Genomic DNA, 12,457 nt, shown 5'->3' with positions numbered 1-12,457 from the left:
TCTCTCTCTCTCCCTTCCCTATTATTTCGCCCTTGTGGCCCATCTCATCTGGCGTGGCTCAACATTCACACCCCGAGAAAAGGTGATTGATATCCTCGGAAATTGCAACGAAAATTTGCTTATCATTGGGTACACGCATGGGAAAGTGAATGGCCATGGCCGATCCCGTTAGCATGGTTTTCTGGTGCGCAAAACATTAAACATTAAGCGCAATCTGTTGGATTAGGAAGCAGCATCATTCCACACTTCTTCTTTTGTATCGTTTTTTTTTTGTGGAAATTCCACAATGCGCCAAGTGTACATTTTGTAAAAATAAAACAGTTCTGTTTGATGTGGTTCCCCATTTGTCCGTTGAGGCAGTGTGTATGTGTGACTTTGTATATAGAGCCGTCCGCTCCCCGTGTCTGTTATCCACTTAAATCGTTAATAACGTCTACTTCCTGCCCTGGTTGGTACGTGTGAGACGATCCCTCGTTATGTGGACTTCTTTTTTTTTCTCTTTCTCGTTCTCTCTTTCTCTCCTTCTCTCTGTGTGTAATCGGGTTTGTTTTGTTGTCTGTTACAATTACTGCCACTATCCAACACACACATATTCGCAATTTTGTCAATGTTAAAGTTCCACCAGCGTGTCAAAAGCTAAAGCCAGATGCAAAACGATTGCTGTTTAAAAAAAAAAAGAGAACAAAAGGCTTGGTGGGTGTCCGTTTGTATAGTTTTATCCCTTACTGCTTGTAAAAAGAATAAAAAATCTGATATAAAATATCTCACCTCCATTCCTGCGTCATGAAAACGACATTTTGTCATCACCATGCGGTCGTCAGGAGGTGTAAGCGTGATTGTTGTGTAGTAGAGGTATTACTGTGACCTTTTTCTTTTTGTTTTTTCGTTTCTAAGCATTAAAAATGAGCAGAAGAAAAATTTAAAGATAAAGTTAGAAGAAGAGCAAAAAGGATGCGACAACAAAATGGGAGTAAAAATAAAAGTCTGTTAATACTGTTTAGCTAAAACCTATTGAAGTCGGAATGGTAGTCGGTTGTAATGGTCGGAAGGAGGGGGAGTAAGCGCAAACGTACCGAAGGTATAATAAATAAATAAATAAACAAATACACAAATAACTGATCAGCTGTGGTATCGATTATGAGCTAATGATATAACATACCTAAATATATATATATATATACACATAAATAGTACGAAATGGAAACACGAACACGAATAAACTATTGAAATTTGACAGCCAAAAGATGAGGTACAATTCGAGCGAGTGAGCAAGTGTAATGTTGATCCGAAAAATTGGCGTACTCAATTATCACCTGGTGAGTTTTTAAGCAATGCTAGAACCGTTTCTTCTCTATACCTCGAGTTGACTGAACCGTGTAACATTGACAGGTAAATATATGATTAGCAGGTTTGGCGGTGTACAACAAAATATACCTTGAAATACACACACACACACACTCCGTTGAACATCGTAACGACCTTCCAGACGTTAGTTGAAAACCTAAGAATGTGTTCTTTGCACTGCCAAAGCCAAACAAAAGAGTGTGTGCCTCTAAGCCAAGACATTTCTTGCCCTAAAGACAGCTTCAATGAAAAGCCCCTTCATGGCCCTTTCTGAATGTTGAAAAAAAACGTGTCGTGTCCAACTCGCTCGTCCCAGGGAAGGTCTTCCCTTCGCATGCTGTGCGTTTCCCGTGCCTTCTAAACACTAAATGACCCGTGGTGACATTTCCAAGTTTGAAGCTAGCACACCGACTGGAAGTTCTTATCAGAACCGTCCAGTTATGGCACACGAGAATAGGGTAGGGTGGGTTGGCAGCAAGGGGGAAAAGTTTCGCCAATGAAATCATTTTATCAACTGTCCGTCAGCACCGAACGAGTTGTCGCTCAACTGTACCAGTGGTTTTTACTTGTGGAAAGTGGACACAGCTTTTGCCCAGGTTGCAAGATACACACCGAACCAACCCGACCTGGCCAGCCAGGTTACTATTTGCTTGAGTGGGTTGATTTTGCAAAGAATTCTGGCGAAGCAAGTCGGAAATCGTTCCACCGCACCGATTCTCTTTCTGGCAATTGTTTGCCACTGGCCAATTTCGTAACACCTAGGTGGATGAGTTTGAGCACAGCTCTGAGCGGGTACGGGTTGACATACTTTGGCACCAATCGGGGCTGAGGGGAATGGGAGTTCGCAAGGTTCTTCGCACTATTCCGCCGTGTGCTAATAATCATCGTATTTACATTTTTGTCACCCAAGCAAGCATGCGGAAAGATAACGGAAATTGGCACTGGCCAGGGCGCCGCAAAGAAACGTTGTTTCGCTCGTTTTACGGGCGAATTGTTGTGAGAAGTGGGATTATGTAGAATAAACTTTCAGCACCGAACAAAGCCTGGTTAACAAATTGGAATTATTGTTTTTTTATTCAATGGAAGTCTTTAGCCTTTCTGCAGCTTGGGGAGGGTGTAGATGTAACTCTGAGACTGGGAATGCATTGCAATCACCAAGCAAGTACAACGCAAGTATTAATTATTTCTCTAAAATCATCTGCTCGCTTTTCTGGCTGAAATGAAGCTTAGAGCACTTTTTTTTGCATAACCGCTTGATAAATCTTTCGTGCCTCAATTGTAAAAATCCCCCCGGTAAGTATCATCCAGCTTGCAGCTCAACAAATCCGCCATATCACACGCGAACTTAGCGCAGTTGCGTAAGCTTCCAGTTTTTCTTTTCAGCTGGACAATGGGCCACTTACTCTGCCACAAAAAAAGAAACCCCGACTGGGAAAAGCACTTTTTTAGACCACCGTGAGACATGGGCTTTAGCTCCTCCACGCAGTCTCTTATCAGTGTAGCATCTTGACGAGAGTCTCAATGCTGGCCGATCGCGAAAGAAGGGAAAACAATGCCGCGGCGTTACGTCTTCGCTTCCCACCCGGCACACCAGTCATCGCTGCAGTTCGGCAGCAAACCAGTGCACCAGTTGGCGTTTGAAGCGCACAGTGATGCAACAACAACACCACCACCACTCGAACGGCCTTGGAATTGTGATGCGGCGCGGGGTCCGTGAAGGGATTGGCGACTGTCCGGCATCATCCGTGCATCAATCAATGTTCTTGCTACTATCTAATTAACAACAACCCCTTGGCCCGAACAATAAGCCTGGCACCAGCGGCCTCTCTTTCTCTCTCTTGTCAAATAATCAGTCCGAAGTGCATTTCCGTAAGGATCGCTGGTACGAAATGGTTCGCATTTTTGCCCGGCTTGGTGGTTCTTGCTTCGTTATCCTCATTCCCTAAGTGACAAACAGCGCGAATTCAACTTTGGAGCGAAAGTTTTGCATCAAACTTTCTCATCACTACGATATAATGAGAGCCGTGTTTTTTTGGCTGTTGTCTGTTAGTTTCGATGCATTTCAATTCCAGTGCATACCATTGAGGGATCAGTAATTTATCGTCGTACTTATCCAGTTGCATTGCAGAGGAATTGCTCACAAAGTTCTTTCGGTACTAATTAGCTCTTCGAGCTTTATTTGCTGAGAGACGGGAGCGGTTATTTGCATTCCAGATGATCCAATTTATTGAAAAAAGTGATATTGCAGATTCAACTCTTTTAAAGTTTTCCTACAACGTGCAAAAAGTTGTCTTATTTTCATCATTTCAACACTTTTCCCCCATCAAGCCGAACCGGTTCACTTGCAAGCGTTACGCGTAACGTCGGTAAAGCACAACTTCACGTACTGCGCATTGCATACATTTTGGCGTAAATGGTTGCGGTGTGGTAAATGCACTATGCGTTGGGTTGAGGACAAGGGGAGTGAAAGATTTATTTGATGCCTTTATGGCTTTGAGCCACCTTTCGCAAACTGACCTGACCTGACTGATCACATCAAATTGTCCACAATTGAGTCATCCTGCTGACACAAACCACCACCACCGTGCCGTGTCACCACCATTGAGAGTCTCAGCAAATTATGAAAATTTATTACATTCAAACCGCTGCGAACGGAAAGGTGCAGGAAGCCCTACCTGGCGCGCAATCGAATAAGCTCGAACGGAGCGAAGCGAAGCAAGGACAGCACTTTCCTGCACAAATGATGGTTAAAACTTTACCTAGCCACGAGCTCGCACCGCTAACTCGCGCACTTAAGTACCAAAGAAGTACCCACCCCGTACTCCAAGTGGCTGAAGAAGATGACGCACGATCGCTGTGGCCCCTAGAAGAAGGTAGACAGCTTTCCAGTGCTTTATGGACTTTCGAATAAAAATATCATAAATCTTCACGAACGCTGATCAAATTACAAAACTTCCTGCCTAATCAATTTGCACTGGCTTCAGCCGTTTTGTAGCAGCACTACGCTATGGAGGAGTTATGTGCCAAAGGGGCGCATCATGGTCGCATAAAAACGGCCGCGGAAATTGCTCTCCCTGCCGATGGACAGTGGCATCCGTTGTCGCGCATCTCGTGCCACTGCTATCGCTCTATCTCGTCGTCTGTTTTTGCTTTTCGAACAAACTTTCAAACGAACTTTCCATGATTAATAAAAAGTGTGCATCACTCCAGTACACTGCTGCCAGTGCAAGTGCCTCCATTCTCTTCCTCTCGACTTCTTCAAATGCGTGTGTGTGGATTTTAAAAAACAAACCTTTCCGTTCCGTGTAAGGCACAACTTTCACCACGGGGAGTCATAAACCGCGCCACTGTACAGCCAAAAACTTTTGGACCATAACACTACGTAGCCACATCCAACTTTGAGCCATTAAAAGTCCGAGCGAGTCTTGGGCGAGGAAAGTTTATCCTAGCTACTAGAAGGATCGTCAACAGAACGGTTACACGCACAAACAGTCGAACCACACGTACGGGAGGGGGAATCCGTAAGGATCCGTTTCACCGACAACGCTTGCCCGAACGTGCCAAGATGATGGAAACGATGCTCAACCCAGCAAAAGTTCGACTGTATCTAATTATTGAGACCTCATTCATTTGCCCCCATTCGGGGGCCGGAGCGCGCAAGAACGCAACAAGGGCGGAAAGGACGATAATTATGACAACGCTAGGGGAAAGATTTATGATACACCCGTCATGTTTATGATAAGTGCCTGTTGCCCGGCTCCCGGAGGGACCTCTTTCACCCTGGCTATGCGTTCTGATATCATAGTTGGGAAGAAGGTGTTTGCAATCGGTTATTAAAATATCATAGTCTCGGTGGTCGTTAGCCCACCTTCTTCCGTCTTTTCAGCAGAATCCTGAACTAGTTCTCTCGCCTCTTGGTCTGCTTCGTGCTGAAAGTCATTTACATAATTGACTAAACGGTTTGCATTGGGCTGAGAGAGCTGCCTGTTGGATGAATCGAATAATTTGTTTCTTCCCGCTATTTTCCCGGAATGACTGCTCTCTTCCGGTTACGATTATGCTGATGATCATGATAACTATACGCAGTTTAGTGAGCAATTAGGACTCATCGTATTTTAAATAGGCGTCCTGCTGAATCCTATTCGAATATGGAAACAAATAAACATACACACAACAGCAACATATTTATGCGTATCACATTTCATTGCTATCGATTGAAATCTCCCGCCTTGAGTAAACTGATCCTGCTAAGATGCACTCGAACTAGGGGACTTGAACGCACATATGTATCCATCCAACCTGTACAGACAATTTTGATCGTCCCATTTGCCACGGTTGTAGCCGTCCGCGACGCCCACGGTCAAGCAGTCCTGCGAGCCACCACCGTTGTCGGGCTGCCCGGGGAAGAAGTTCGTGTAGCCACCGTTGCCGATCGGCTTGTTCGAATGGATCCACATCCAGCGGCCCTTGCGGCCCAGGTCCGTGCCGCCGAAAAAGAATACGGCCCGCGGATCTCGCGCCTTGGCCATGGCTTTCTCGACCCGCGCCTGTTCCTGGGGCGATTCAATCGAGGCCAGATGGCCTCCCTTAATGTTACAGTCTTGCCAGGCTTCGAAAAACGTGGACGGTTGCAGAATAGCCACATATTTGTACTTTGCATCGGTAGCACCTGAGAGAGAAAGAACGTTAAAACGGTCACACACACACACACACACACACACACACACACACACACACACACACTTTGTTTGGCAAGTGTTCTTTAGAATCACAGGACTTACCTTCGATGCCATTTAATGCCACAAACGCTACGCACAACGCCGTCAACAGGAGCTGGGCTGCCATCGTTGGACGATTGGACGTTAACTGCTGGTATGTAAAGCTGTGATTCAGGCTGATGTTTGAAGAGTTATTTATACTACTTCACATTAGCCTGCGGGTGAAAATTTCTACTACTGTACGAGAATTTTCTATTTACGCAGATGCTAAGTCATATGGTAACATTACAACAGCTTTTCTTTCAAGTATTGGTAGGGGAGATATTTTTCAGTTCGCTAGAAAAGTTCAACGGAAGACATACACCGCAAATCTACGAAGATATACACGATGGAGAGATAAAGAGAGAGAGAGAGAGAAATAGAAGGAGATAGAGAGAAACGCGACAGCGTGGTAAATATCCAAACACGAACAGCTTCTGCAGAAAACCGACATGATGCTGTTTAAATTAAAAACGCTGTTCAATATTCAGTGGAAGATTTCTAAATTAATCGCGTGCACCGTCATGGGTTCTTGCACTCGCAGCTGTTTAAAGCCAAATGTAAAACCTTATCTTTGCACAGAACATCTTAGAATGCAGGGTTCGTGATCTGAATGTGTTTATTAGTGCACGCCATGTTAAATTTCGTATACACTTCTAGTGGATTCTACTAAGACCAGAGATTATTTTTATTTTGATTCGAATTTCGATTCGTGTTGAGCAGTGTCTCATTCGCAGTGTTTTGCTTCCAGCTTCTCCAGGCTACTGATCTTTCTCTGTCCCTTTTTCTCTTGCTTGAGCCACTCCCGTTTATAGTGAGAATTCTTCATCCCACATGGGCCAGTTTGATATGACAAATAAAACCCAAATGGTACATGTTTAGTAAACATCATGTGAAACTTGTAGATTCCAAGCTGAATATAGCAGTTCTGCCCTATGCCCATTGTTATATGTATTGCATTTCATCAATATGCTTTTACGCAAGTCAGGCATGATTAAGATATGTAATGGATTTTGAAAATATATATGGATTGATAAAATTATAATTTTGGAGTCGACATTTGAGAATACATGTACCAGTTTTAAAAACGACGGAGTTAGTTACATTCCAACATTTGGAACACTCCAGCATAGACTGATTATCCAGAGTGAAGAGTAAAATTCAGTCTGAGGATCCTGTGAAGATCAGTCGCGTAAATATCGCCCAACGCTCGAATGAAATAAGCTCCATACTTCTGCTAGATCAGTGGTTTTAAACCTTTTTGCAGCTTTTCCCGCCATGCTGAGTGCACGTAGGATTTCATTCCCCCCACACAAGTGCATGATCGGGGGGAGAGCGTGGCAACTCATGGTATTTAGCGTAATTTTGATCAAAATTCCCCTCCCTCCCCCCCCCCCTCCACCATAATTCTAAATTCCCACCATGGTGGAATTCCGCACCGGTTGAAACCACTGTGCTACATGTTACAGATGCGTAAGCGTAGTGCGCATTGCATATCTTTAGGGCGTTCAAATTAAAATTTGCGATATACACACTCATTTGATAGAAGGAAAGATTTATTGGATTTGATTTTTTTTATTATTTTCATTTTTTCAACAACCAGCCTATGTTTAGTTAAAAAAACAGCTTACGCACGGAAAGCGCAAATGTATCCATCGAGCTTCTTGAAGCACTCCGTGTCATCCCATTTTCCGCGGCTGTATCCTTGCCAGTTTCCGATCGACAGACAATCCTGATCACCACCCAGGTTGTTGGGCTCTCCGGGGTAGTAGTTAGTGTAAGTTCCGTCCTCGAGCGCTTGGTTCAGACCGATCCATACCCAACGACCCCTACGACCCAGGTCAGTACCACCGATGAAGTACACAGCCGTTGGGTTGCGCGTTTTGGACATAGCTTCTTCTACGAGGAGCTGCTCCTGACGCGACTCAATCGAAGCCAAATGACCATTTTTGCTGTTACATTCTTGCCACGCCTCGAAGAACGTGGAAGGCTGCAGAACAGCCAGATATTTAGTCCTAGGTACCGTTGCGGCTAATCACAAAAATGAGAAATTCAATAGAAAGCTCACGAGGAAAAGCAATGAATTGCAAAAAAAGGAATATCATTTGATTTTTTTGTTCTCAAAACTTACCCTCGATACGATTGATGGCGAAGAACGCCACGCACACCGTCAGAAGAATAAACTTGACTGCCATGGTTAGGTCTGAGCTAGAGCACTGAGCTATCTGTGATGAGCAACGGATTCTCGCTCGTTATTTATACCCAGTTTCAGCATACAGGAAGTAAGATCTTTCGCTTACACAGGTGGTGCACCATATGCGTAGAATAATTGTATGAAATCTTGCTAATAACCTGTTTCTACCTCCCAATGTAGTTGTTTTGTAATTCACAGAAGCTGTAACGGTCATCCCGAATGCTTAAAACCATCGTAAAATGTCGCTGGCTGGTCTAATTACATTCGATAGAGGTCTTAAACTCTTCAAATGTCAACGCCAAGTTCGATTATTCTGGAACTGCCACGTGTTGATTGTTCAGTATGTTCTCAATCTGCTTTGGAAATATTTTTTCACGAAAAAAGCATCGTCACAACATGCACCACCTGCGTCAATAAATGTTCTTTGCAATGCGCCAGGAGGTAGTACATATATAGAGCCCGATCATAATTTTGCAGACCAGTGCTTTGCTCAGACTTAGCCATGTCTGTTAGCTAAGCTTTCTTTTGCTATGTTTGATAGTAGTGCTAAGGCTTAACAGATTCACGTAGTTAAACATGTGGTGAATCTGGTTTAGATGAATCTTTAAAGGACGATGCTTCCGATCCGTAAAGCTTCACAATATTTGTCTGAAAAACAATATTATCTGCCAAATGGCTGAGTGCTTGCAAAAAGGATGCTATGAAGAGCACAAACAAGGTCGTGGGATATTTTCAAACATAACAAATTTCCTCAAAATCTGAACATATATCCAACATTGTGGCTTGGGACTAGTAAAATAGTAATCACATCGAATATTCAAGATACAACATAGAAAGAAACAAATGATATTGATTAAAAATAATGCGAAAAGAAATATAAATGATATTAGGCTTTGAATTTTTCTCATTTTATATAAACTGGTATCATTTTGTCCCTCAATTCGGTACTGTTGAAAGCAATTCGAAGACGACGAGTCCATTTGACGACGCTTCCAGCACAACACACAACAGTTGCATTGCCTAACACTGTCTAAATGGTGTGTCCGACACAGTGGAAAAAAAAACGTTAATAATGGTTTATACTTCATACAACATTATCAATCCAATGACCATTTATTCGTATTCAATACAACCATTTCCCGACCAATCCAATCTTTAACTCGTTGAACTATCCCCGTGCATCAACGAAGGCAGAGTCGGCAGCGGCGGGGAAAGCGCATATATACCCATCGACCTTGGTTGTGCACTCCAGTTCATCCCATTTACCCCGGTTGGGTTTATCCCAGTTGCCAACGGTAAGACAGTTCTGTCCGCGACTAATGTTGTTCAGCTCATCGTGATAGAAGTTCCTGTAGCCACGGTGCGCAAACTCTTTGTTCAACCCGATCCACATCCAACGACCATCGCGCCCGATGGCCGTGCCTCCAACGTAATAGACGGCCGTTTGGTTCCGTGCTTTGGCCATCGCTTTCTCCACCAGGGCCTGCTCTGCCGGCGATTCGATCGAAGCCAAATATCCACCGTTAATGTTACACTCTTGCCACGACTCGAAGAAATTGAGTGGATGCAAAAACGCGACATACACCTGCTGTGAATAGGCTGCACCGAATGGGAATTTTGTTAGCGGGCTATGCACATGAAAAGTCAATTTCTTCACACATTCATTACCATCGATGCTACTAAGCGCTAAGAGCACCATACACAGCCTGAAAAGGAGCGATTTAGCTACCATAATTGTTACTTGCACTTAGACACCACACTTTGACGTGTATTTGATAGGCAGAAGCATTTCGGATCTTCACTCAGTACCCTGCTCCAACGATCGCAGATCCGCTGTTGACGCAGATGGTGTTACATATGCCACTACACATTTGCAAATAAAGCTTGCAACAGTTTGGCAAGGCTAGTATTGAATGGGAATTTTCCATGAAGCTTTTGGTTACAGTCAATAAAGCTAATTTCGATTACATAAACCATACGATTTGTAAACAAAAACGCTTACTAATTCCGAAATGCATAAAACAAGGTGCAGCATAATTTGTTCACTAGCTTACAGGAAAAACGGAACATTAACCCAACGCTACACATCTGTTTCAACGGAAATCTTTCGAAGCCGCCACTTGCTCAAACAAACGCTCCTGCTGCGCGTCTGGAAAGAAGTTACGATTGACGTCAATCGCTTTTCAAATTACACTTGTTTAAAGTGAACTGAAAAAACCCCTTACTTAACTGATTACATTTCTCAAACCCTAGTCTGGAAGTGATTGTTTGTTTGTACCAAATAGCTTATCGGAGATGCAAATTACACTACACAAATATTGTTGTCATTGAATGGTAAAACAGTTGTTCAGTTGCATGCTTGAAACTGGAAGCGAATGTTGAATTGCGCGGGAAATGCTTGTTAATAACTTACTAAATTGATTCATACCAGTTCAATCCATTTCATTCATCATTTCCATACGTTCAATATTTCTTTCATTGAGGTATAATCAACCAAAGATGGTAAAAAAGCTGCACATTTTGCGACGATTATTGCCACTCATTTGGATTTACACATGTGCCTTAGTTTTCACTTATTTGGCACCCCTCTCTCGAAGGTTCAATGCTGCTGCAAACCAGCCGACAGGCTACAACCTCAATGAATAAAGCGAAGAAATCCCCATCAGCAACACTACCACACACTAGCCAGCCGTGTATTGCAGCAAAATAATTAACGTTGCAGCTTCTTCGGAAACCTGACACTATCCAAACCACCCGGGCGCGGAACCACAGAACTACTCCCGGGGAAGAAAGTCATTCGCCGTAATGGCCGCACGGTTCACCATTACACGTGACTTGCTCTACAGCAGCAGCAGCAGCAGCGGAAGCCACCGCCCTAATGAGCTACGTGGTGGTCGCCTGTATTGGGAGTAATTTATTTTGAGCAGAAAATTCCAGGTGACCATTAAACTAATTAAACGGTATCCAGGCGCTGCAGCAGCTCTTGTTGAGCAGCTACCCCAGGCTAGGTCTGCTGTCAAGGATGGTTCACAAGAAGGATGTGCAGCGACACACTGTCCCATTCATTCCCGTGACACACTCGAACGACCTTTTTCACTTCTCTTTTTCATCCACCTTATCGTGCCTCAGCGAGATTATGGAGCGTTTCGCATTTGGTTTGCTGTCATTTTTTTTGTTGCTTTTTCGCTTATCCGTTCCTTCCGGCCACAACGTCGCATCCTGTTTATCTATCCGAAAGCGTAAAGAAGTGCTTTCTTTCACAGCACGCAATAGCTGACACTTGCACTAAAAAACGCTGATACAGCATCCAACTCAAGAGTGTGTGTGTGTGATAGAGAGAGAGAGAAAGAGAAAGAGAGATCCAACGAAAAGGTGGCAATTTTCGCGTTAAGCACTTGTGTATGGTCAAAGTGTCATATTTTCATGGGTTCGTGCTTCAGCAGCGCTAGTCGGTGCAGTGTTTGGTTTGCTCGACCCCTTTGCTGACTTTATCATTCTTTCCGGTGGTCAAACGCAGAGTTAAGACGAGATAGAAATCGTATCTGGTCAGCAAAAGGAAGCAAGTCATTTTCCCATTTTTTGTAAACAGTGATACAACCTTGCACTGCGTTGCAACGAAACTTGTTGGTGAGGTGATAAAAAATCGAACACAAAAATAAACAGACGAAAACTTTACCTTCTTTCTTTGTCCGAAATGGGAAAGAAATATAAGGAAAATACAATACACAACTGTGGAAAGCTAACTGAATTTCTTGATTTATGTTGGACCATCTTTGGCTTGAGCGCAACGGATAAATAAAACAAAAGCCCCTCATGACCCCGGTCATGCTGACTGGTTCGCTTCGCGGTACCTTGGGCTTGCGTTAATATTTTATCACCGCATCCCGTAACAGACACATAAATTAGCTCGGTTCTGCGGATTGCACCAAGGATTGCAGCTTCACTATCGAATAAATCAAGGTGTACGGTTTATCAATTACACGCAAAGAGCATGGGTTGTTTGTGTGGCAGATGGTAGTATAATCGTTATTTTTTGCAACGCTCACTACTAGACACATTTTTCAATTATTGCAATTGCAGGGAAATATATACTTTTTTAAAATACAGTCAACTCTCTCTTATTTGAGAAGCGATGGGACTGTCGAATAAGAGGGGTTTTCAA

General features: G+C 43.5%; 2 protein-coding genes across 2 annotated transcripts; both read right to left on the bottom strand.

Moving 5' to 3' along the window:
- Positions 1–5,030: 5,030 nt before the first annotated feature.
- LOC3290705 (uncharacterized) lies at positions 5,031–10,521 on the bottom strand. The gene is made up of 2 exons (XM_061648781.1): positions 9,530–10,521; positions 5,031–6,068 (listed from the first exon to the last, which is right to left on the bottom strand). The coding sequence occupies exons 1-2, from the start codon at positions 10,025–10,027 to the stop codon at positions 5,592–5,594; spliced, it is 975 nt and encodes a 324-aa protein (XP_061504765.1). The 5' UTR covers positions 10,028–10,521; the 3' UTR covers positions 5,031–5,591.
- Positions 7,640–8,349, bottom strand: LOC3290703 (perlucin). The gene is made up of 2 exons (XM_563214.4): positions 8,233–8,349; positions 7,640–8,132 (listed from the first exon to the last, which is right to left on the bottom strand). Exons 1-2 carry the CDS (start codon positions 8,294–8,296, stop codon positions 7,729–7,731), a joined length of 468 nt encoding a protein of 155 aa, XP_563214.3. The 5' UTR covers positions 8,297–8,349; the 3' UTR covers positions 7,640–7,728.
- Positions 10,522–12,457: the final 1,936 nt, after the last annotated feature.

This window comes from Anopheles gambiae, chromosome 2 (genome assembly GCF_943734735.2).
Source record: "Anopheles gambiae chromosome 2, idAnoGambNW_F1_1, whole genome shotgun sequence".
Classification (NCBI taxonomy): Eukaryota; Metazoa; Arthropoda; class Insecta; order Diptera; family Culicidae; genus Anopheles; species Anopheles gambiae.
This window is presented reverse-complemented; position numbering and strand designations above follow the sequence as displayed.